Source organism: Centroberyx affinis, unplaced genomic scaffold, assembly GCF_046629955.1.
Source record: "Centroberyx affinis isolate AG114_WGS23_722 - 3 ecotype Tasmania unplaced genomic scaffold, CSIRO-AGI_Caff_v1 ptg001072l_1, whole genome shotgun sequence".
NCBI lineage: Eukaryota > Metazoa > Chordata > Actinopteri > Beryciformes > Berycidae > Centroberyx > Centroberyx affinis.
In genome coordinates this window covers 1-26,680 of record NW_027279620.1, presented here as the reverse complement: position 1 = coordinate 26,680, position 26,680 = coordinate 1, and the positions used below count along the sequence as shown (strand labels likewise).

Sequence of the window (26,680 nt, the reverse complement as noted above, 5' to 3'; positions counted from 1 at the left end):
GGTGAGAGAGTAACAATTGTATATTACTATGAATACAGCTCGTAAATATTAATCAATTTAAGTTTATTATGTTTTTACAATTGCAACAATATTTCAAAGAGATGCTTTTGCTTCAGTTTAAGCAAAACCAAACAGACATTTAGATTATACAGTTTTGACAATTATTCACACAGTCATAACATAATGGACTTGTCATTTGATGAGATGTTATGAGAAATGCCTGTCCACACTAACCGAGGGAATTTTACACTGTAAAATTGCCATGTTTTAATTTTATTCACGTTAAATGCCATTGGTCATGGTGCAGAGTTGACTCTAATTCTGTCTGTAATTCTGTGGAGTGAATATAAGTCTTTATTGTTCTGTATTGATAACAATATACAGGAGTGGCCACTGCCGCCAAATTTTAAGCTTTGGTTCAGAAAGTAGCTCTGGACACTAGATGTGACTGTAGCTCAAAATCTGAAAGCTTCGGATAGATATAAAGTCTACCTCTCCCTTCCCTCTGCCCTGTCTTATATAGAGGATGGACTGGGCACCATCTTGCTTATGCCCATCCACGTCTTCTCGCAAGCAGCTAGGGCGTGGGTGCTAGGGGTTGCGTTTGTGTGTAGGGCTTCGGATTGGAAATGCAGAAAGGGTAGTTTCGAGGAAGTGACGGACGAGGCTCGGAGGACTGGTCAAAGGAAGTTTGCCTGGTGGTGCCGCTGAACGAAACTTTTCCCCTTGAGCGCCAGCACCGTGGATCGGGAAATCCTGGAGAATAGCGCAGCTGCTGGACGGACGGATCCAGCGGCGAAGGGACCTTTTGTTTCCTTGCCACACCGCGAGCGGGGAATACGCCTCAAGACTGGAAGAAGGGGATCGCGAAGGAATTTCGCTCCCGTGTCCAAACCCCCCTTTCCTCTTCCCCGCTCCTGCGATTCCCCTCTTTTTTGGGATCCGTGATGGGGAAGGAGCAGGAACTCCTTGAGGCGGCGCGCACGGGAAATCTGGCCGCCGTGGAGAAGCTTTTATCCGGGAAACGACAGTCTGCTGGGACCGGCAGCGGATCATCTGGGATCGGTGGAAGTGGCAACAGCGGCGGCCACGGCGCCTCCTCTCACCCGCTCTCCAGTCTGCTCAGGTAGGGGAGAAGAGGCGGGTTGAATGGGGGACAAACCCGGGCCAGCCAGCACTGCCTTGGCCGTATCTAATTTCGTCTCATCGTTTGCTGTTATAGCTCATGATTCTGGTTATTTAATCGTGTAGACATGACTTTGCCAGCCTATGTTTGCAGCCATACAATTGACTATTGAGTATTTTCTTTGCCTCGCTAAACACAGCCTAACCAGTGCAACGCACAAGCAATGGCACGCTTCTTTGTTAGCTCCCACCTCTCTACCTCTGCCAGTTGTACTGTAATGTACATAAACCGCCTGAGAGGTAGCCATGCAGCTAATCAATGCAACAAATAAATGTAGAAATTTGCAGCAAACCAGCCCATGGTTAGGTTAAAAATGGTTAAAAAGCACTGTTGCCTCTTTTTTTATTGTTATTGTTTACTTACAATGTGGACCAGATCACACTCACTGTATAATGGTCTGTATTGGTGAACATGTCTCACTGTCTCAGTCTCAAGCTGGAGTGAAAAGCAAGTTGTCAGACTCAGTATTTGGGTTATGACGCTCATTTTTAAGCAGCATCATCCCATGGTGTTTGGGAATCTATTTAATAAAGCCCTAGGTCTTATACGCTTTTGCACTCTACTTCAGCTGCACCATGGGAAGCTGTAAGCCTGGCAGAGTCCGTCCTTGTCACTATGGCACAAACAGTATGTGAGGATAGTGTTTTGTCAGAGGGGGGAAGTCCTTGGTGAAGTTAGGTGCTCGGTGTGGTTTTACACATCAATAAAGCACTCACCGTGCAAGGTTAGGAGGGTTTAGCTGCTCTGTCGAGGTTTTTACCAATGTCACCGATGTCTTTCATCACTGTGCAATATTCTTTCTCAATTCTCCTTCAGTCCTGAAGTCTGATTTGGGGATAAGAAAACAAACTACAGTCAACAGACCTGTCACCTTCATGCCCACATGCTATCTGTGCATCTCTGCCTGGGGATGGTCAGATCAATAAGTCTAAAACCGGTATTTTCCCAAAGATGACGACATCGGTAGACAATAAAGGCCTTGATAATTCCCCTTAACTCCTTGGTGAGTGTTTTTAACGGTGTAGAACTGTACCAAATTCCTCACCCCCTTATGAAGAGGCAGCTGAGTGGGCCTTGTCCTCATGTACCATCCCAGTAACTTTGCTGCCGGGTCATATTAAATGCGCGGATGTACGATCTGATATAGGGTGAAACATAAAATAGGGAATGATCTGGTAAGTTACCTGAGTTTTTCCCATTTCCCTCAGTGATAACCTTTCATCTTTTCATGCAAAGGTTGTCTGAATTATAGTGTTGGCACCCTGGCTTACCACCACAGGATTGTTCCATTTCCCCTGGGCTGAAAGTTATCGCTTTGGGTTCGTGTGATGCATTTTAATAATGTGCTCACAGTTAAGACAGCCATTGTGCTTTATGTCATGTTAACGCTAGGACCTTACTTGGCAAGAAAGAAAAGGACAGCCTGCTGTTGAGAAGAGCCTACTCCTTTAGGCTACGTAGGCTAAAATAGGTCTGCCTATAGAAGAAATAAAATATAGTTGGTAATTTGTTAGGTTAGAAGTTATGGCCAGGCTAAGTGCTGCGTGTCAAAGGCCTACAAATTCTCTGCATCCTTATTGTAATGCTTGTCACATACAGGTGGAATGTGTGTCAATCAAAACACGCTGATGCTCCTCTGGGAGTCCAGTGCCTGCCTCCTTCATCTGTGAGACAAGTGTTACTGTTAAGCTCTAGGTGATGCATGGCTGTGTTACTCAGTGCAGACTGCACAGTGTGCTCGAGGTAATTACATTAAACCCTTCTAATCGGAAATCCAATTCAGGGATGTCATGCAGTCAAGGCTGGCTCCATCTCTCCCTCGCAGATCTGTGGGCGGACTGAGGGGTCCATTGTGTCATCCGCTCTGACTTGGGCAATCAATGTTTGGCAACAGTGGCCATGGAAAATGATTGGCTAGGCTTTGTAGGAAATGAATTAACTGGTGGTGTATAGACTTTGAAAAGCCTGTTGCCTGTGGACACCTGAGCTTACAGGACAGGCTCTTAGAATATGCCAAGTTGCAATATTATTGACCGCAGAGCAGCCTGGGGGGATTGTTGCTATTGTGTGTGACATTTGATTTAGCACGTGTAATCAAAATGCCAATATGTTTAAGGGCATTGATGTGAATCATCATAGTGGCTCAGGCAATGAGTCAGTGAGTTTTTTTTTTAAATTCTTAACCAGTGTTGATCTGTAACTTGTTCAACACACATGGTTAGAAAGTACAAGCTTCCTCATATCAGAGGAGATTTGATCAGAAAGATTGTTTCATTTAGCAGCTTTTAGCTCCTGTCGGTTCTCATATTTGGGAGCATGTGGAATGTAATGCATCTGATTTATACTCCTGCTAGACTGCAGGTTATTACAAGTATGTAAACTTACACTTGTGTAAAGCATATCTACAATGTAAGTTGGTTTGTAGCCTAAACAGTCATTTAGGCGTGTGTATGTTGCCTATTACTAATGTTGTTATGACAATAGGCCTAGGGTACAGTGTAAGGCCCACTGCACACAACATAGTCAATAGTAAATACTTGTTTACAATATAAACCAAAACACAGGCTATACAGTTGTTAAGAGTAGTGATCTAATCTGATCGCCATTATTATTCTATGAAGGTGTGTTGTGTGTGTTTCCACTAGATTTTTGGCGTTCTTGCTCTGGAATGGGCTGCATGTCAAGACTTGTGGTGTTTTTGTAACCAGGAGTCGTGCAGCTCTGCTCTGCGGAATGTCTGCTTTCCCAGGAGGCTGCATCATGCTGGTTGCCATGGGACAGACACTGACCCCAGCATGTTTAGCACCGCTGCCCCCAACATTTGTTCTGTGGTGCTCTATTAACGCCAAATGAGCTGGGCTGGGCCGCCTTTAGAAGTAAGGTCACAGTGTAACCTTCATAGTTCCACCACCCTAAGCAATTTGGTTGACGCAGAATTGGGTTTGATAAGTTAATTCCTTTTACCATTTATATGAGCGTCACATTGTTGCTTCACAGTGAATTTAGTCCAGATTGTGGCGGAAGTAAGGCCACATATTTGCTGTCTTCTACATATTTTTTGCTGGGGCCCCAAGGACTTGTTTGGATCCTGGAGGTCCACAGGAAGAGCTCCTCACTTGCACTTCCTGGCCCAGGTTGTCCAAACACAGCCAGCTGCTGTGGCTAGACCGGAGGTAAGACGGGTCCATGGCAGGGAAAGCGCCTGCCCACTGAGGGGAAATTAACAGAGGAATGCGTGGAGTTCTGGACGGACGCTCTGAGAGCTTAGCCAGATGAGGGCTTGTCTCCCAGATTCACAGCCGTGTCCTTTGTCCCACTGACAAAGCGTAGAACGGATGGCTTTTCATATTCATATCGGTCCCCAAAGACTGTTCTGGGGGTTTTCTATACTTTTTAGTTTTAAAAAGAAAATTGAGCTGTCATTGGTTTAGAATAGGACCACCTATTTGAGTACCCTACCGATTTATTCTAATGCTCTTGAATCAAGAGGAGCTTTGTTTTGCACCATTTGGTGATAGAGATCAGTTTAAGATATTCTGAAAGGCCTTCTGAAATGTATTTTCTCTTAAATATGTTTTTTTCATTCATAGTTGCTAGCTAGCTAGGATCGCATTTCTATGAACTTGGTAACCATTTTTGGAGGCTTGGGCACAATTCCAGATCTCTGCATCCGATTCCATCCACAACTCCATGCTCATCCCAAGCAGACCCATCCAGTCGGACTGCAGATGTAGCTACGCTTCTGCCTGCCACTGTCAAGTGCTGGTGGTATAGAAAATATCTGTGTACTGTGCTGCATGTGGGACGAAGTAGCAAACAAAGCAAAACAAAATGTCATTGTCGCTTCTCTGTTATTAGGCTATGCTAAACTATTTTATCCTTTGTTCAAGCATGACTGGTTTGTCCACTTTGGGAAATTTGATGTTCATTTGTGTGTATGTGTGAGCCACTGAGTGCGAAGGCGTGCTGTGTAATCACTCAAGTCACTTAGATATTTCAGGGGATGGTGATGGTGCAGATGACAGGACTCTGAGCAGGAAGCTGTCACCCTCAGTTAGTTGAGTTTCTTAGTACCTGTCAATAGTTTGAAGCAAGTTGACTCAATACCTGCTGTGTGTACAGGTAGACTTCGCATTAACAAGGCAGTTTCAACCACTTTGACAGCACTGGCAAGAGCCTCAGACCATTCCTAGGTGAAGTAAGAGCTTGGCAAACAGCAGGCTTGGCAGTATCACATCTCATCAATGTTTGACCTCTGAACTGAGTTCAGAAACTGTAGCTGTTCCACCCAGGAGGGAGCAGTGGTAGCTGGGAAATCTAACACCACTGTGTTAGCATTCCTGAAGCATCTGAGTTTGGGATGCTCTGCTGTGAACGTTAAGCCGTGTTATGTTTACGACCCACGTTTGTGTAGTCAGAGAAAGCAAAGGACCAAGGACTCCTCAGCTCACCAGCAGTGCCTTTAAACTCATGATGAATTCCACATATGTGTGTGGGGGGAAAAGCAGAAACTGACAAACATACTATCCACCACTCGAGCGAACAACATCTTCAGTGCAGTATCGCCCCATCTTTATTTTAGCTCATAGTGTTTGGCTAAAAATAGATTTCATCCAAGTGGGTCAGGGGTTTCTCTGTAGTTTCCAAAGGAAAAACACACCTTTTCACAAAATATTTAGTTTATTGTTTTCCAAATGAATTATTTTGTTCTATCCAGAAGAAGGCTGAAATAGAAACTAATCTTGTCAGGAAACCTACAACACATTAGTTGCAGATAAGACTGGGTTCTGAGAAAAAAAAAACATAGTTATTTATAGTGTCCATCCCTCTGCAGTTACTGTGTTAAAACAAACAGAAAATGCTGCCTTTCTGTGAGCAGCTTAGTAGCAGACAAACACCTCTAGTGAACCTTAGGTACGTTTGTTTGTGTGACCTCTGTTTCACCTCAGTCAGCGAAAAGCTTTTCATAACAGAGGACAAATGGGACAGATAAGGTTGGTGAGGCTGGTCCTCTTGTGTGGCGCACACTGTCTGTGTGGTGCATGTCTGTTTGTGAACCCATTTATAGGAGGTGTGGTGCTGAGGCCGGAGACGCCGGGCCCACAATCCAGACCCATGTAGGCCTACACATGCTGGCTGATGCAGCAGCCCTCTGACCCAGACATTTTGGGCCGTCTGGCCTGGTGGCTGGCGTCTTCCTCCCTCTCCCACTCTGCTGCTCTCAGCACTCTGCTTGCCCACCTGCTGGGCCCATGCCAGCCCCCACTCAAACCCCCAGACTTCAAACATGTTGTATTTTGAGCCAGAGCAGAGGAATTGGCCTCAATGTGTATGCACAGGATACAAATTAAGCTTAGATCTTTTTTAAAATGTGTAATTCACTTTGGCTTTGCTATTTCTGCAAACTGTGTGAAGGAAACGTAATGCAAGAGAAGCAAAATGGCTAAAGTTAATCTTTACTGTGCATTTCCTGCATAAGGTACTCTACTGGATTAGCCTTAGGATGACTAAGTATGCTGGCAGCAGGCCAGGTTGTGAAGCCCACCTCCTTTCAGATCTTCACATACAGCATATCCTGAATGAGGTGTGCCTGTGTTCTACATAGGAGTTTGGAGAAAGCCAGATTTGGGGTTACAAACACTTAAGTTAACAACACCCTTGAAAGCTGCTGTGGCCAAGCTAAAGAATTCCATTGCTGATGACTTGTTCAGCTGTGTTTTCAGATTTTGCAACATTTTCTGAAGTTTGGGAAATTCCTGAACACCACAACATCAGTTGAAAAAAAAATCTTCAACTACCCAAACTAGATCAGACAGAAGTTCTGTGCTATTTCCAGAACTGGGTTGTCAGCATGACTGAAAATAACTGCCCATCCATCCGGCAAGATTTTTAGTTGAAACTAAACAGCAGCTTGCTATTTCAATTCAAACAAAATACGGGCGGTGGTGTGGACGGTGAGATTTGTGGGTGTGTGCAGCGGCATCTGCTGTGAAATCAGTGTGGGAAACGGCAGCTTGTTGGACAGACATGCTGAAAGGCTGTGATTGAATTTGTTTTTCGTCTTTTCTCACCCCATCTGATTTTCCCCCTATCTCTTTTTTTCTTTTATTCTGTATTCCTCCCAATTCCTCGGCCTGGCACCGGTGTTTTTCATGCCCATCATTTTGATTGTGCTGGGCCCCATTAGACTGCTCTGCTATAAGAGCATGTGGCATAAGCAGTTTATTCTCACCTCCTGCTGCAGCACAGTTGCTCTGTGAAATGCTCACTATGGTGTGTTTATGTGCCATGAAGGCTCAATCATGCTCTGTCGCATGGGCACCACCATGGAAGATCCTATGTTAATGCTGTGCACTATAATTGAACAGTGAGCCGTCTATGTCTTCATATCAAGACCTTCACCTCCATTTATCTGTAGCTTCTTGCTGCAACATTAGAGCATGATTAATATGTTTCAGTTGCCTGGTTAAAATGTTTATTAGCAACCACTGTTTTGCTTTTATAAGGGTTTATGAAATGGTAAAGGCTGGCCTTGATAAATTCTCAAGCTTGCTGTCTTGTGGCTGCCTGTGAAAGCAAAATTCAGTAAAATCTTACTTGCACTCTTTTTTTTTGCTGTGTGTGTAACATTGTGGCAAGATAATGCAATGTGTGCTTCTCAGGAGTTCCTCAAAATCAAGGCTTAGCCTTAAATGGTCAGACGTGTAAACCATGTGATTAAGCAAATCTCTTCTGAAGTAGCTTTAAGAAATCTTAGTCATAGACTAGCTGTGACATGACATGACAGGAATCGACTAGTTTCAGTTTCTGTCGCCTGTTCTATGGCCTAATTTGATTCTCTGTGCTGCTCACCTTGTAATACTAATTCATAATAGCAAAAATATGGGTTGGCCTATATTCTAATCTGTAACAACCTTCATGATGAGTGTCCACCACCTTAATATATAGTAATAGTAGCAGTCCTTTAGTCCTCAGATGGTGTCTGAACAGTGATTTCAGTGTGTTGCTGTGTGCTCTATGCTTAGCTCATTAAGTCACTGTGGTTGAGTTGTAATCCCCAGCAGGCCTGCAGGACCCTGGCAGGTAGCTGTAGCACTGCCAGTCTCTGTGATGGGGAGAGATGCACAGGTTGGGCACTGAGAGGCCTGCTGGGCTGCTGTTTGGCAGCGGGGCGTCTGGTTTCAGCACCCGCCAGCAGTATGCATAATTAAGCCCAATTTCCCTGACCGTGGCCGACATGCGCCAGTCACTGCTGGGCAGAGCGCCCTGGGCTAGACTAATCCCTGGCAGTGTGGTCACACGGCTAATAGGCTGGAGAACAAATCTGTTTATTTGACACCGGGCTCACGCTCACCTGGGTTCTCATTTGCTTAAACCCACGACTGAATTTAGCCTTGCCTTTTCTCTAGGGCTCCATAATTAAACATGTATAATCATGGTTGTAGTTCCCACAAATTCCAATGCCTGCTGTAGTTGAAAGTAAAGATGTTGATATAAGATATAAGAAATAATATGATATAAAATAATTTTGTTACTAAAACCAATGAGACTAATAATTGTGATTAATAATCATGATCATAATATTGAGCAAAATAATCTGGATTATCATTTTAGCCATATCGTGCATTATACATCCCCGCTTTTTCCCCTGCTTATCTGTCTGATAGAGACTAGTGAATTGTGAATTTGGGTCAATTTATCAATGTAAATTTGACTTAATCTAAAGGACTGACTACCTACACTCAGAACTCCAATATGGTGTTTAATACATAATGAAAACTGGTTTTTGATTCAAGGTACAATGTTTTCTGTTGTTCATTTAATAACTGAGTCTTATGACAGTTGGACTGCAGAAGAAAACAGGCTGGGTTTCTGCTTGAGCCTAAATATTTTTTAACATGCCTTCAGTATGAGACTAACGTCAACAGTCTAATGCAGAGAATGCATAAAAGAAGAAATGTTATTATCCTTCCTCCTCTCTTACTGGCCAGGCTTTGTACAACACAGAATTACAGCCCCCCAGAATCTCTTTCAAACTCCAGCTTCATCTCGCTGATATTCCCTCAGGGAAATTAAGGATTAGCTCAGCCTTTCAAACAGGAATTCCTCAGTCAGTTCCCATGAATGTCCCCCTCCCCAACCAAATCAACTCTATTTTGCCCATTGCCCTGCAACGGGCCTAAGCTCCGTCCCTCAGTTAGGTTGGTTGTGAACCGTAGTAAGAGGATGAAGTGGATTGTCGAGCACCACTCTGACTCATGCCCTTGAGTGCCACACTGCCAAAATGCTCAGAGGACATGAGACTTGGGCTACGCTTAAAGCTACTAGTACTGGCAACTCTGCTATATTGCAAATTTAAGTACTATGATTTTGGCTACCAAAAAAAAATGTAGTAATCAAATATCCTCAAACACCTCTCTCTGCATGGAGATGATATTGATTTTGACAAGCCTAATTAAAACCCATTTTCCTAATCAGGACTGTCAAAAACCATAGAAACTGGAAAGTGACATAATAGTGTGGTTTGCAGGAATATTTCGGTTTTGTGGGGTGGGGTGGGGTGGGGTGGGGTGGGGTGGGGGGGGGGGAGGTGGGGGGCATCCATTATTCCCCTGTCGGGTTGTCTTTTGTCATGTGGCTGATGTAACATGATGTTTTGTGCTTCTGGGTGGTAAATCAGGAACATTTTAGAACGACTGGCAATATATATTATGACAAATTATAGTCATAACAGCAGAGAATCTGGACCAATCTGCAGAGACAACATAAAATTTAGCCTATAATCTAGATTTTCTTTAAAATTGTTGATTTTGCAGGCCAAGTAAAAGGGAAAACGGTCTCAGGATATGACTGTTCAAAGAAAGTTAAAAAAAATCTTTCATGTTCCATAGTCCAACTAAAAAAGTTAAAAACTGTAATTGTTTTTTAAGGTTCTTGTCATTTGTGGAGTCTGTGTGGGTCTGCATATTGACAGTATAGCCTAATATTACTATTGCAGTTTCTTTACACCATAAAATCATCCCAGACAACGTCCACTTGCGTGACACAGGAGCAGCATAAGGTCATAAAGAAGGAAGTCATGTCAGTTATGTGCCCAATCCCACTGCATGCCTCCTTGTGCTGCAATATTTTGGTAATTGTTACAACCCTACACCTGACTTTGTTAAATTCTCCGGTCCTCGTGGCTGCTCTGGTCATGTTTATGTTCATTTGTTTATGGGGTTTTTTGCTGTAAGCTGTTGCATAACTCTTTTATCTAGGACAGCAACTAGAGATCTGTTTCTGTCTCGGTTTTTGCTTGTGATGTGTTCAGTGGCCATGGACAAGGCTACTGGTTCTGTTGGAGGAATGGATAGGATGTATATGTATGATGCTGGCTTAATCCTAGCCCACATATTTTTTTCCCCCCCTCTAACACAAATCTATCTGTCCCCAGTATTTCCTCCCGACGCATTATCCTACTCAAGCATTTCCTTTTAGCACGCCCTGCTTCTGAAGTCCCGTGTCTTTATGGCTGCCTGACTTGCTAAGATGAGACCCAGAAGGCCCGCTGCAAGAAATAAATGGCTTAGGCTATGACTAGTAGAGTGGTGCATCCCTGTGTGTCTGTGCTCTGTCAGGCCTATTGTTCTGCAGGCTAGAGCACTCTGTAAGACACTTATTTAATGAGACGGCTCTGACTGTGTAATTGCAGGCTGCTCCGAGAGCTATTATGGGAGATGTATTTTAGGGGGGCAGAAACGGCCATTACTGCGACAAAAACGAGCCACATGTATATGCTCGTCGGAGCAAAGTTGTACAGTACCACTCTGCCGTGAGGAGAGCATCCTTCTCCCCCTGCTCCACCTGCCCACTGCCCCACCTTGCACACTCGCCACACTGATTATACCGCTGGATCGATTCATAATGTGTCTGTGAGTGTTATAGCATGTCTGATCAGCTCTTAGGGCTGCTCAAGGCTCTCTCTGTGTGGAATAGATGTGCAAGTAGCCATTGTTGCTGTCTCTTCACCTGGTAGAATCCTCTCCAGGGGCTTCGTTTATAGGAGTTACTTGCTTACATCCAAGCCAAAGTCGTAATGTATGAAAAGTCTAAAAATAGTCAATCCCACAAGGGTGTCAGTGTTATGGATTTATTGTTTGTTATCTATCATATTCTTTGATCGTGTGTGAGGCCCCATGTTCAACTCTCTCTGTGCGGCAAATGATTCTGGTCTGAGATGTTTGGTTCACTGGAGCTGGGATTTCCTCGCCACATGATTTATTTAGGATGTGTTCGAGTCGTTCAGAGTGCCCTGTATCCCAGTCCTGGCATTCCGGCTTAGGCAGACGTTCTTTAGCTTCTTTAATTACTCCCTCCATCCCTCTTTCCTCCCCTCCCACTCCCTCCCTCGTTGTTCTCTCTCTCCTCCTCACCCTGTCCCTCTTTGCAAATTAAAAGAAACAAACCATCTGAGCTGACAGCTGAGTTCAGCTGAAGTGAATGAGAATGCTAGCGTGGGCCTACCTTACACTAATATATCCTCCTCTCCCTTCAATATTGTTTGGCTCCATATGGTTGATAGCTAATTGTATTATCTAAATAACTGTTTGGTAGTGTCACTGATACACAACCGAATTATTTAGGCCCTGCAGAACAAAAGCCTAGGTCTACTTTACGATCCAGCCTAGAATGAACAGGCTTAGGTTTTATGGAGTTGCATGTAAACTAGACATAGCTAGCTCAGTGGTGATACTGTTTTTTTTCTTCCCCTCCTGATTTCCTAGTTTCTGTGCTACTGGCCCATGCTTCCTCATTCCTGTCCTCTCACTCGTTTCTCTAGACAGTTCAGGAAGGAACGCCCCCACCTGTGTGTAGGTGGGGTTGGGCTGAGATGTGAACCATGGTTCTTGTGTGTTACGGGGCAGAGAGCCAACTGCTGTGAGAGACTGGGACACGAGATAGCAATCAGCATGGAATCAGCCACACCCACAGTTTAAAGCCTTTACAGAGGGGGACACTGTGTGTGTGTGTGTGTGTGTGTGTGTGTGTGTGTGTGTGTGTGTGTGTGTGTGTGTGTGTGTGTGTGTGTGTGTGTGTGTGTGTGTGTGTGTGTGTGTGTGTGTGTGTGTGTGTGTGTGTGTGTGTGTGTGTGTGTGTGTGTGTGTGTGTGTGTGAATCTAATTGTGATTATTCATTCAGATTACCAGCAGCACTAAAATACCTTGTTTATTAGTCCATTTTGGACGCCCCTCTCTTAAGCAAGATTGGAAATTGCAGACGTTCATATTCTATATATATATATATCATCTTATTAATTGTTCAGCTTTAGTGTGTGTGCATGTATTGTTTGTGCCTGTGTTATAGAGGTCTAACTGTCCTCTCTACTCCTTTAACAGTATCTGGAGAGGCCCCAATGTGAATTGTGTGGACAGCACTGGATACACCCCTCTCCACCATGCCGCCCTAAACGGACACAGGTAGATCAGACTCACATGGCTCTGGGATGGGGCCTGTTGTAGCCTTTATTAGTTGCTCTGTTTATGCTCTGCTTTAAATGAAGTCCGGCCTCACAGTGAATTGTCCCACTGGGATGATAAAGCTATTGATTGGCTGACTGCTAGGCCACTGTGTATTTATTAGTGCGGTTTGTATTCTTGGCATTGTCTGACCTGTCCTGTCCCTTCACCTGTTGCTGCGTATCTGTCTGCAGCGAGGTGGTGGAGGCGCTGCTACGTAACGAGGCCTTGACCAACATCGCTGACAACAAGGGCTGCTACCCCCTCCATCTGGCCGCATGGAAGGGAGACCAACGCATCGTCAGACTGCTCATTCACCAAGGACCCTCACACCCCAAGCTCAACGAGCAGGTCTGACAAAGCATTTTCTCTCCCGTGTGTGCGTATGTGTGTGTGTTTTCTCTCTCTCTCGGTTCCCTTTTCAAACACATCCACGAGTTCAACAGATTATATTTTATGACAAGGCACTAGTGAGGTTAGTAACGCTGCCAAATTCAGTGTCTACAGTAGACCTATTTGTTCTGGTCAAATGTTAAGATGACTGTAGAAGAAACAGCCCAGCAATGGTTTCTCATCCCTATATTTATGTGATGAACACACATTTTAAGGCTTCAATAATCCATGAATGCTTCCCTTTTCAGCACTGTTGGTGAGCTCTAGTGGTATCACAGTCATGGTTTAATCATGGTTTAGTTAGTAACCATAAAGATGCCAAATTCTAGTGTAGCATGGCATGTCTGTTTTTTTGCTCTACGTTATTTTTAAAGTGAACATGACTGTCAAACAGGATGTGAGTGCATTAACCGCAGTGCATCATGAGTCTGACTTTACTGATATTTGTTATGAAGTGACATGACGCCATGCTAATGTGAGAAGTGCTTGTTTCCCTAACCATTTTAACTGTTTAACTCATAATGTTTGATTATTGTTTGACTGCACAGCCACCAGACCAGCACCGTCTCTGACCTGTCCTGTCTGGGATGGGTAGAAATGACCCATCGTGAGCCTCACAAATTTAGTCAAAACTATTTCACAAAACAGTAGGCCCTCTACGGATATAATTATAACAAGTCAGCCAAATTAAGAAGCATTATAATCGGAGTTACCCATGCCTCAGTTCTCCCAGCTGGAGTCCTGAAGGCCTGCAGACCAAAGTCTCTGATCATTTTGTGTCATTTCTCCCAGACTGTTCATGGCATCTTTTTGTTCATTAACTCAATCTGATTTTTTCTCCTTCTGTTCATTCAGTTTGACTCATTCGTGACCATCATTCATTCATTGCTTGTCTTGACTGTGTGAAAACCCATCGGCTTATCTTCTCTTCCTCCCTCCCAGAGCTCTGTAGACCATAAAGAGTTCAAACGCTGTGGGCCCTTTGACCCCTATATTAACGCCAAGGTGTGTACACAGTGCTGCCAAAAGAACATTTCCTTTTTAAGTGCTTCTTTGCTTTTCTGCTGGCCCAGCGAATCCCTATCCCGCCCCTGTCTTGGTGCTGGCTTGCCATGTTGGGTTTGGATTGTTGCTGCTGCTGCTGCTTGCGCTGCCACTCTGCTGCAGAGATATGGGAAGCTTGGGGAAAATCATTTTCACTCTCTGTGGGTAGATACCTATCTTGTGGATTTCTCTCTATGTTGACTTGTCACACGCATTTCTACTGAGATGTTATGATGTTTTTCTGAAGTTGTTGAGGAATTTTGCATCACACACCATGCACACCATTTCCTCCACCTCACAAGTAAATTTCCCTACTTCCATCACTGCATCTTACACTACCTCACTGTTAGGAATCATATACAGCAGGCCCTCATTTAATTTACGCCTCTACTGGGGATAAAGGGAAATCCCCTTGGTGACAGACCGCAAACGTTGCTAGGTTATGGACGCATGTTTTTCTCGTCATCTATTTGTGCGTGTGCATTTACGTGGAGTGGGCTACATGTTTGATCAGGCTTCTTTACATTTCAGCAGGAGTGTCATTAACACCTAGTTAATCCGGCCACCCTACGGTGCTCTGATCACAGCCTGTCTACCCCAGGAGGACGCCAACTCTAGCAGATACCGCGGCGGTGACAGTGTCACTAACAGTGTCACCTCCACAGTTACAGCACAGTGCTAACGTGTTGATAGTTCCACGATTGCATTTTTGAAAAACCCATCCAGGCCCATAGATAAGGCTGAACACTATTTTTGAACACTGTCACTGTCATTTCCTCTGGACTAAGCTTCTTAGTGTTTTGATGGGGAGGCAGGCTTTCTTTAAAGTGCCAGGCAGCAGTATATTACAGCGAATGTTCCTGCAGTATTGGAATTTAGCTGCCTTTTGTCTTTTCTTCTTTCTTTTTTCCATTTAGTGTATTTGACAGATTTAGCGGTGAGCCTGTCAACTTGAGACAGCCTTGAGATTTCTGTCTATTGAGATTTCGGTCCAAGTCTTAATGTAAATGCTTACGGATAGTTTTGGGGCCACTACCTGGTCATGAGTCTGAATAATTGATACCTTGTTATGAATAAATCAGAAACAGGGATGCAGTGTGGATGCTCTGGCACTGGCTGCGGTCATGGTGATGGCATCATGTGACTGAGTGGGCGGGGTGGATCCTGCCTCCCCTCTCATCACAGTATAGGACCAGAGAGCCGTCTCATGAGAAGGAGGACGGGAGCTTTTCTGTGTACCAGTCTCCTCGCATCAACATCAAAAAGAGCATTCCATGCCATGCTCGTCTGTGTGAGTGTGTAAATGTGTGTTTGCGCCCCCCCCCCCCTCCTTCCCCGTTTGTGCTTGTGAGCCTGCGTTGCTGAGGAGAGAAAGAGGTGGGACGTTGTCATAGTAACAGTGTCACGGCTGATTGGTCGTGCAGAGGTGGTGAGTGACCCAGTGGAGAGACGGCGTGTTTGTGGGGAGGGAGTGTCAGGGAGTTAGCTCGCCAGACATGAAAGGTGGGTAGTGGGGGGGGGGGCAGTGAAGGATGGACCAGGATTCATGGAGGATCGGGGCTTAAGTGGATGGAGTCCCCTTCAGGGACGCACCAGCCCTCAGCCTGGACCGGGTTCAAATCTCTCTCTCTGTAGTCCCGGTCCAGCCAGCCACACTAATGTTTATTCATTCTATCTGCTGCTCTCTACCACTGATAGTGTCTGCAGTGGGTAGGACACTTTGATGCTGCTCCAAATGTCTCACTAGGGCAACACGATTCATCACGGTGGTTTGATTGTACCTTCAGGGATCCCACCCGGACTGACCCAGTTATCTGAGTATTGAGGGTTACACAGGGTTCCTGCATACATTTGCATGAAAAAGTATGAAAGTAAGTAGTAGGGAAGAAATATTATCACAATTAGTCCTGATATATACATACAATAACATCTTTTCTGTGGTTTTAGACCTCCTGTTGTGTCAGATATTATGATATTGGTCATTGTGAAGAATAAACTTCATCTATAGAGTGATATGGCCTAATTAATAGGGGCTGGGCGATTTAAGTAACAGCATAAATCATATGGAACATCAACTAAAATTCAAATCGAGTGAAGAAATTGGAATTGGAATCAAAACCCTGATTACAGAAAATTCTGACCATTTTTATGACGGTCTTCAATTATCTCTTTTTTTTAATCAATATAATCAAAATGCTTGTTTTCACTCTTTCTTTCCCCTGTCATTTTTTTGACTGGTATGTATGAGATTACTCTGTTGGAAAATGATAAACTATGAAGTCTAGTCTGCCTAGACTCTTATAGAAACCCATCAGTGCTACCTTTCTCCCAGACCTCATCCCCTAATATAGGTCACCTGTCTATTACATTATACGTATGTGTACATCATTTCCTCTGACCCAGGCTCAGATGTCCGGGTGCTGTGCCGAAAATGTGAACACAGACACTGTTGTGCGTCCTGCTTTACAGTAGAAAAACTTGAATAAATAGCACTTGACAAAAATAAGACCACAACATATTGGCTTTTTGCCAGATATAAGCTCATAACATATTCAGGTTGGACATGGATCATAAGCCTTTCTGTCAGGCGGGCTGTACTGTATCTCAGAGGCCTGACTTGGGGTAAGCGAGGATGTTGATGGCAGCAACATCAGTAATTTCTTCAGACTTGGTCACCTCATTATCTGTGGAGCAGAGCTTGTTTCTCTCCTTCCCCCAGGCACAACGCCCACAGTCTGCCAGCACGCTCATTTATCCCCTCTGTCGCCTCAGCGTCCATCGCCGTCCTCCACAGCGCATCACATCTCCCCCACTCACCTCACCTTCTGCTCCGTCCTCGTCCTCCACCGCTCGCTCGCGTCTCTGTCATGCTGAGAAATGTTGGCACCACATTTGAAGATGTGGTGCCCCTCAAGGCCAAGAGGCCTTGAGGGGGACATCTTATTATTTAATTGAAGGGTCTCCCTTTCTCTGTTGTCATGTCATTTACATTTGCATATTTGTGGGCGTGTGCTCGGTATCTGTCAGAACCAGCTGTTACTGGAGGAGCATTTCAGAGCAGAGATGGTATCTAAGAAGGCTTTTTAAGTTGGTTTTGTTTGGAGTGTGTGTCTCATTCAATGAAATGTGATACAAGGGGAGAACTGTATCCTTCCTCTACAAGACAGAGAGTAAGGGTCCACTGTACACAATTTATAGTCTATGGTGGGTAGACAGTTACACGTCCATCTTGTTATATGATTGTGAAGCCTGTTTCCTATGGAATGCATGACAAGTGAACAAATAAAAATTCAGATTATTTCTATGCAGGCTGAGAAAGAAAAGTTTGGAGATTCAATTTGACCATTTCTAGGTTTCTAAAATGAAAAAATACAAAAACAGATACAGTACTGAAAAAGTCTGTGAAGATCATGCAATTCACAGTGGGGTGGTGAATTTCCAGAGACTGTACATCACTCTCTATATATAAAATTATAAGCCTATAGTCAAAGGTGTAAAACAATGAGCAATAAATCTGCAATGTCTGAAAACTGTGGTAGGAAATTTTAAAATCGAGAATGGTGAGGAACCCTGCTGTGTGTGTGTGTGTGTGTGTGTGTGAGAGAGAGAGAGGGGGAGAGATGCGTGTTTTGTATGTGTGCACAAAAACTAGGGGGATTTAAGACTGTGGCTGTGAATGTTGGCATGCAGCAAGCCTGGCAGCCCCGTGGCACACTAGCTGCAACAGCTGCTCGGCCCACCCCTCCCCCACCACCCTCCACTACTACTACCACTACCAGGGGGCATAGCAGGCTGACGTAACCGCTGCCAGCCCGCGCGTCACGTGACAGAGGTCGCTAGTCAAACCGTGTTACCATCTCCCAGCCCCAGGTTGCAAGAATCATAACATCCCCCCTTCTCTCTCTGTATATCCATCTTTCTCTTCTTCCCTCTCAGAATATTCCGCAGTGTGTATAGCGTCAAATCACTATGGAGTGTAATCTCCAGATGTTTCTAGTTAGCGTGGGGTTTATCAATGAGCGGAGACCTTAATCTGGTCGTGTTTGACAGGCACTGAGGTCTAAATCAGGATGAGGTTTTTCGCTGTCAGTGTTGCCACAGTAAAATCTGGATTTTCCATAAAAGAGCACATACTGTCCAGGAAGTCTTGGCTATGCCTTATGAATGCTAATCTCTTCCATCTCCCGGCTAAACTGCTAGTCGTTGGTGCCGTTTTGCGTAATAGCCTTCAGAGCTCTTGTCTTGTTAGCACATGATTGTTTGTTTGACTGCTCACGTGGCCTGTGGTAGTATGGTGGCTCATCCCAGTGTTTTTGGAGTGAGATTTGATGTTGGAGTTCACCCAGTCCTCAGCATTATCAACCCACAAAACATCATAGAATAGATTTAATGCTCTAATATACTGTGTGTAATAATAAAGAATATAACAGTGATCGACTAAAAATCACAAACTGATGTAGTATAACACTGTTTTGAAATGGGAAATCTTAAAATGCAGGGTTATTAGTTCTCTAAAATTAGTTTTAAACCAGGCTACTCATTTTTAGTTCCCCATATGTCAGTTTTTTGCTCCCTTTCAACTGCTTTTAATGAGAGAATATTTGTACCCAATAGTATTGCCTGTGAAATTATTTAATCAATATAGTCCAGTTATGCTTGCAGTAGCCATAGAGTTCATTGATATTTCATTAGTTGTTTTTCAAGTAATGGTTTATATTGATGAGTGTGGCCATGCTGTGGCTCATTGTGAACTCAGTGAATCAGAATTTTGATATCCGTCGAATGCAACGGGAAGGAATTTGACCTGGTTAATTGGTGCTGGCATATTACAAGGAAGTTACATATTACGTGATTCACCATTCATTCATACATCACATGACATGCATTACATGATTAGCACACAGTAGGCGCAGTACACAGCAGGACATCACATAATAGTGCAGACAAGACATACCCTGTGACTGTAGACTAAACTAACACAAATACGCAGATATTACAGTACATAAATACAGTATATTGTACAACAGCCTTAATATATATATATATATTTATTTTTTATTTTTATTTTTTTTTTGGCACTTCCTACCAAAAACATGCTGTATTTTATGCGCTTCCACTGAAATTATACTGAATCTGAATTTAATCTACTAATCTACTTGGTAAATTTAGCAAATATTTAGAGAGCCAGGTTTTTATCTGACACACTATGAGGCTAAATCAAAACATGTCAGACCTCAAAATGGTGAGAAGAAGCAACATGGTGTGTGTGTGTGTGTGTTTGTGTGTGTGTGTGTCTGGTAGTGGGGGGTGTCCCCCGGAGGGACAGTGCAGGCGGGCCCCTATGTGGAGAGCATGCTTAGCATAGCTTAGCATCAAGAGAGGCAGGGTGAGGGTCCGTGTCACGCTGCTGCTCGCTCTCTATCTATATTGCTCGCCTGAGTCAAGCGGCTGGTCAGCCATGGTTAATACGATCAGATGCTGGCTGACACACAGCTATGGAGAGATGGCACCGACCGAAGCACTGGCAACAGAGAGGAGCCAGGGGCCTGAACTAAGATACTGGTCCTATGCGGTGACCTCAGTTCATGGAAACTCCCTTGTGTATCTTTTGTTGCAGTCCTGTATTATACTGTGAGAAAAGGCTGCATGTCTCACACTCAAATGGACTTATCCCTACAGTAGAAATATTCTGTAGTCCTGTTTTAGAGACAGTGATTTCGGGTGCTTTCCTTGAATCATTTTATGGGAGATTTATTTGGATTATTATGGAGGCAGCAGACCTACGTATCTGAGGCAGTGAATCACACTGATGTAATCTCAGCATGTAGGTTTGCCTGCTGAAGTCATCTGAATAGTCAGAGTAAATCTCTCTAAAAAGCTGTCTAGGATGATGACAAAATGCTTGATGGTGCGTCACTGATGGAAGACGGCATGCTCTTTTATGTGCCGTTCCTCTTTAGCAGGGAGACTGTGTGTGTGTGTGTGTGTGCGTGCATGTATGTGCACACACTCAAAAATGTGTGTTTTTTACATGAGAGAGAGATTTGGTTTTGTTTTGAGACAAAGACAATATTGGAGAAAGAGTAATCAAATCCCAAATCCAACTGATAAAATCACCTTGGCAATGAAAAGCTAGGTCAGCTTCTCATTGAAAGGTTGTTTTGAAGCATTTTTTTCTCTTTCTTTATTTGTTTAGTGCAGCTCACCCAAGGCAGGAGATTGTTTTCAGCCTGCCTCGCTCCTCTTTAGATAGGCAGGTGTCGTTTTGTTTTCTCTTAGCTCCTCCTCCTTTCTCTCGGCTCAAGCTGTGACCTGCTCTGCCAGTGTAGTACAATACTCTCTCTCTCTCTCTCTCTCGTTCTCTCACTCTCTCTCTCATTCTCTCTCTCCCACTAACAATGAAGGAGAGTTACCTGCTGATCCCATCTGGCGCCAGGTCTTTGTGAAAGTCTAAGTGAAGGGGCTACTGACACCTGTCTCACACTGCCCCGTCGTCCCCTCCACAGGACGTCCTGTCTTCAGAGTGGCACAGCTGGCATTTCCCTTAGGGAGCCACCCAACCTGGCACCGTCCGTGTCCATGTGGGCCTTCTCATGCCAGCTGTCAGCCCTTTGTAGGTGGCTCCGTGTGTTTGGAATGACTGACTCTCAGAGCATGTGGTTCCACCAAAGCTGGCACTGTCTGCCACACCCTGACACACAATGTTGACTAACACAAAGGAGTGGTATGCTTGTATAGACTGTATTTGCACATGCCCCCATTCCCATGTTTACAGTTCTCTCACACCTTAAGGGATTGAGAGCAATGATCATAGTGTTTTCATGCCCTGATTGCCACTCTCATGCTCTCTTTCCTATTGTAGGTAGGATTAGGCATGGGACGATATGAAAATTTCATGTCACGATTATCCTGGCCAAAATAATTACGATTCATGATATTATCCCGATAATCATCAAAATATGCTTAAAACTCTTAAAATGGCACTAAAACATATCACTTTACCTTACATTTTGTTAAGAAACAAATATTTTTATTGCATCATAGGACACATATCTTTTTTTTTGTGAACATCCTCTTTAGTGAAAAACAAACAAGGACAGATTCAGACTCTTGCCAACACCCAGCAGGTAATCACAATGAGAGAAAAAAATGCATTCATGAAAAGAATCTACCTATCAACCTGATATCCAAGCATTCACAGGAGGACTGTATGTTAGTGAGCTAGACAGCTTTTTCAAGTCACTTGTGAGGATATTCACGCTCATATGAGGATATTCACGATTATCACGATAATGGAATTTCGTTTTGTTTTTATCGCGATAAAAGATAAAATATATCCTCCCATCCCTAGGTAGGATTGTGTCTTTAAAGACCGTACTGCTGTTCCCAGCCTTCCTCTCCAGAGATTTAAACCTTAAGTCTTAATTATGACTATGCATGTTGTCATTGTGTGCCTGTTGTTTTGTGTGTAGAGTGTGGTATTGGTCAGTATATAGACTATTCCCATGCTATCATCTCAGCTGAGCTCATGGATTGCAGGGTTTTCCCCCTGCTGGCTATTCATGGTAGGGATCAACATGAGAACTGGGGATTCTCATGTCTGTTTTGCTTTCTGCTGCATGTGTGTCATTAGATAATAATTAAGCCTACCACTTTTTGTGTTTGTGGTGTAATTGCTGCCTACAGCTGCTGTTAAGTTTGTATGTCTGTTAGCTTGTTTTTCTACAATACTGACTTTGTTCTTGTCCGGGAAGTGTGTTGTTACACTGTAAAGTCAAATCATCTTAAAACTTGTGGTTTTTAGACTACATGTGGCCTAGACCTATGATGAAAATATGAGGTCGTCCCACAATATAGGATGTACCTTTCTTTTCTCCATAACCTAACCATAACATGGAATATTGTTGGCTAAGTGAGCAAATAAGGATGACACTCATCCTTTACTGGCTGTTGACAGGATATTTATAGAATCCTCTCCCCACTCTTTTCTCTCACTGTACATTATGAAATACACAAGACCAGTAGAGTTTATATTCCTGTCAGCCAGTTCTGCATCTTCTGCAGAACTTCTCCTAATTCTTGGCCATTTGGTAGCAAATCAACTCGGTCTGATTGCAAGAAGATACAATATCTCAGTCTGAGGGAAAGATGTCCCAGATGGCTCCCTAAACAAAGTATTGTCTTTAGAATAGTTTTTATTGGTGAAAAGCATAAGCAAACAACAGACACAATGCCAGGTTTACAGGTCACCATTTTTCACATTATTACCCCACCCACCCTACCATTCCGCCCAACCCCTGCACAACAACAACAACAACACAGACGGTGATAACAGTTGAAAACCAATACGATAATACTAACAATGGAGTGAATAAGTAGATGGCCAAGAAAAAAGTGGAGGAGAAAAATAAATAAAATATATATTTAAAAAAAAAAAAAAACAACCTCTGTTTCAACTTGTCTATATTCGGCCATGGAGGTAAGGAGTACATTGATCAGGGGTCAGCTACAAGCGGATAACATGTAGAAACACAGGCAATCAGTCAGGAGGAAAAGCGGATAAGCCTTTAAAATAGGAGACAAAGGGTTGCCACTTTTTTAGAAAGCGCTCACTAGACCCTCTAAGTGTAAACTTTATCTTTTCTAGATGCAAAAACGACATCACATCTTTCAGCCAGGCGGAGAATGGGGGGAGTGTAGGCGATTTCCAAGCTAAGAGTATTCTTCGCCTGGCTAGAAGTGTTGCAAAAGCAATCATGTCAACCTCATTAGAATTGCAAGGGAGGGGCTCCGCTGGCACCCCGAAAATGGCCAGTAACGGGCAAGGCTGCAAGCTTTTATTCAACAACTCTAAACAAAGTATTGTAATTATTAGTATTGTAATTGTATATCATAATGACAATATTCAGCATAAATAATGTTATTGCCTTTCATCACTATCATGCAGCCACTCTAGAAACATAACGGTTGCTGTCATCACACGTGTCTATGTATAGGCCTACATGTGTCTCACTCACTCAGGCTACAAACACTTGGTTACAGTATGTGTCAACACAGCACTCACCTCTTGAAAAAGCTGAAAAACTGCTTTATAGTCACAGAATTCTGTGGTATTCTACTATTTACATTGATGTCGGCCATCTTGTAAATGGCTGCTGCCGTTGTGGGGTCTGCTGAGGCTACAGTGATCGTGCCTCCAGAGGTGTGACAATGCCTCTTGAGGGGAAAAGACTAATGAGCCAGGCTTCACTCTTTGTGACCATGCAATGCCAATACCCCTCTGACCCTCTGTCCCAGTGACCCACGTCTCTGCTTCCCATCTGCCCGGGTGCCTCTGCCTCTCACCCAGCCGCTGTGCTACTGCCCCGCTGCCTCTGGCATGTAGTGCCATCCAAGGGCGGCTCCCAACCACCTGGCCTCATTAGTCCCGGTACCACGCACGTCTGCCAGTCCTCTACACAGGCCCACCCTCTCCCCACGCTGCCAGACATTCCCCTGGGCCTCATTATATGCTTCGACATGATTGGTGCTTTTTCATGACCTTTAAATCTGCTAATTTGGTGAGCTCTTGGCATTGATTGGCTTAACCTCGCTGTGACTCCGCTGAGTCACCTATTCCATACTTATTAACGACCATGATTCACCCCCAAGTCCAGTCACTCCTAATCTCCTCTATCTCTTTTTCACTTCCTCTTCTTTGTATGTCACTTGTGCTGTTTTTCTGTGCTGCTTCTCACATCTTGCCTCGCCTCCCCCTTTTTCCTTCTTTGCCCCTCCAACAGAACAATGACAACGAGACGCCGCTGCACTGTGCCGCCCAGTATGGCCACTCCGAGGTGGTGCGGCTTCTGCTGGAGGAGCTGACCGACCCCACCATGAGGAACAATAAGTTTGAGACGCCGCTGGACCTGGCTGCGCTCTACGGGCGCCTGGAGGTCGTTAAGCTGCTGCTCAGCGCCCACCCCAACCTGCTCAGCTGTAACACCAAGAAACACACGCCGCTGCATCTGGCCTCGCGCAACGGACACCTGTCTGTGGTGGAGGTGCTGCTGGATGCTGGCATGGACATCAACTACGAGGTGTGTGTGTGTGGCTGTGTGTATATATGGGTGTGAACTTGAAAGCTTCATGTATAGAACTGTGCAGGACGCAATGTGGACACAAATGTGTCCCTTATGTCAAGTCTGCATATGCTGTCATGGCCCAAATCATGTTGGGTAACTTAATCTGTCCTTGCAGCACTTCCTCTCGCTCCTTCCTACTAAAGCTATGAGATTAAATGTCAAACTCTTAAGCTCTTGGTCTGTAAAAGAAATGCTGTGTTATCGCAGCAGAACTGGCCTTGCTCCCCCTGGTGGGCCCCATGGCTCCGACTCTCTACCAAACTGTGCCATCCATCTGTCTAGAGCTACATTTCCATCCACTCTGTCCTCCTTTCCTCTGTCTCAAGAATGAGGTGTCTATTCAGTGTCCTTCAGGCCCTGCTTCCTGCAGGTTTCAATTAGCATGGCCCTGTGAGCTGGAAAATGATCTGCTTTGATTCCTCAACCAAATAATTGTCCATAGCGAAGTGGGCAGGAGTGCTGGGGCATAAATAGCTGCCCTGCCATCTATTTCACGGTAAAAATGTGTGTGCTGGAAAAGGATTCCTGCAGGTTTAACTAAGCCCTAACAAACTAGCAGTAAGAGGGAGTCAAAGTGGTGTGGCTGTCTAGATAAGACCTCCATTGCTGTGTTTTCTCTCAGAGGAGAGGATGGATCAAACACAAATGTCTCTAGATGTCATGCCATGTGTAGTACTTGCACAGAACATTACTTTTCTTACTACTCACTATCACATGGGTGTTTTTCCTCTCTCTGCCTCACTCTCTGCCTATGCCTCTGTCTCTTTCTCGTCTCTGTTTCTCTCTCTGTCCAGACGGAGAAAGGCAGCGCCCTCCATGAAGCCGCTCTGTTTGGGAAGACTGATGTGGTGCAGAAACTTCTCAGTGCAGGTCAGACTTTCACGCCACACAACCGACATTCGAAGCACTCACTACTCTTAACAAATGTCACAACAGCACTCAAAACACCAATTAATGAAATTAAATCTGTCCCTGCTGTCCTTGGCCAGGTGTTGACGTGAACATGGTCGACTACAAGGGCCTGAAGGCGCTGGACACTGTCAGGGAAATGCCCTCCCAGAAGAGCAGGCAGATAGCTGCTCTCATCCAAGGTAAAGACCCCATGCGCAAACGGAGAGCGGCGGTGGGAATCATCCTCTCGATTTCACGTTTACCAGTTGTGATACGATCTCCTGTTTGTCTATTTGCAGGCCACATGACTGGCAAACCCCCCGATATAGACCTTCCCCCTCCGCCAATCCCTCCACCTCAGGAGAGTCCCAGCCCACGGAAAAAATGTAAGATTTACCAAATCTCACAGGGTCGAGTTTGTACTGTAGCAGCAGCAGTTCAGTCAGCAGTTTAAACATGAGACATTGACAAATGTAATATTAAGGTTTCTGCTTATTTTTGCAGCTATAAATACCTGTGTGTATCTGCATGGATGTGCGTTTCTGTCCGTGTTTTCAGGTGATCTGGAGAAGGTGAGTGAGTTGATCTCTGGGCTGGCCCCGGGGCCCGAGGAGGAGAGCCCATACGAGGCTCTGTTTGAAGCCACATCTTGCCACTCTCTGGACAGCCTGACCAGCGGCAAATCCTCCGACAGAGACTCTGGTCGACCGGATAGCGAAGCTGGCAAGGTTAGTAGTGGTTTAACTGAAAGCCACCCACACACACAAACATGCACACATAGTATGCTTGTCAGATGGTCTTATAGTGGAGGAAATCTGTAAGAACTCCCACTAGAGGGTGATAGCGGTCTCTGTTAGTATGCCTCTCTCCACTGGACTGGGTCACAAAACCCCTCCAGCGTTACACTTCTTGTGGTACACAGTGATTGCGTATTGCATTTCTGATCTTTAATTTATCTTGGCTAAATAAAATACAATATAAACTAATAATAAAACAGTTATTAATTATATATTCTTGTTCTGCGTCATTTACAGAAAGACCGTCTGGTTCACCCTTCACATCCCGGCCCCGGTCATGAAGAAGAGGTGAGCTCGGAGGTGAGGAGTTAAGGCGATAGAGCTGGATGGAGAACGGTTTCTTAAATGCCCTTCGCTCACCCACTGCAGCAGATCCTCAAATGTAGCCTTTAGAGCCATGCTTTAATAGCCGTGCTTTAATGATCACGCCAATACGACTTTGACACCCGCAGCGCTGGGCCACCGCTGCAATTTAGTTTGTAAAGTCATGTCAGGACGATGGCACTGTTGGATGGATGTTTATCTGCCACTTAGAATGTCAGCGCTTTCACTGCCACCACCCCTTTCAGGACTATTCTCTTCACGCCCGCTGCTCAAATCAAACGACTCCTTAATAAATATTCATCTGAGTGCGGCATGGGACACAGGGAGCGAGGGCGTAAAAGGCAGAGAAGTGAAGTGGAAAGGGAGCGAGGAGCCAATCAAAGGACACGCTTGGTCTAAGCTTTGGCTGACCATGGAAGTGAA

General features: G+C 44.5%; 1 protein-coding gene across 1 annotated transcript; it reads left to right on the top strand.

The window, feature by feature from the left end:
• Window positions 1-593: 593 nt before the first annotated feature.
• On the top strand, window positions 594-26,233 carry LOC139647303 (ankyrin repeat and SAM domain-containing protein 1A-like; the record flags this gene model as incomplete). The annotated part of the gene is made up of 10 exons (XM_071523184.1): window positions 594-1,126; window positions 12,565-12,645; window positions 12,879-13,035; window positions 14,020-14,082; window positions 23,904-24,200; window positions 25,040-25,115; window positions 25,235-25,336; window positions 25,436-25,522; window positions 25,695-25,864; window positions 26,171-26,233. Coding segments are annotated over exons 1-10 (1,275 nt in total), but the record flags the coding sequence as incomplete, so codon positions are not given.
• Between the last annotated feature and the right edge of the window lie 447 nt (window positions 26,234-26,680).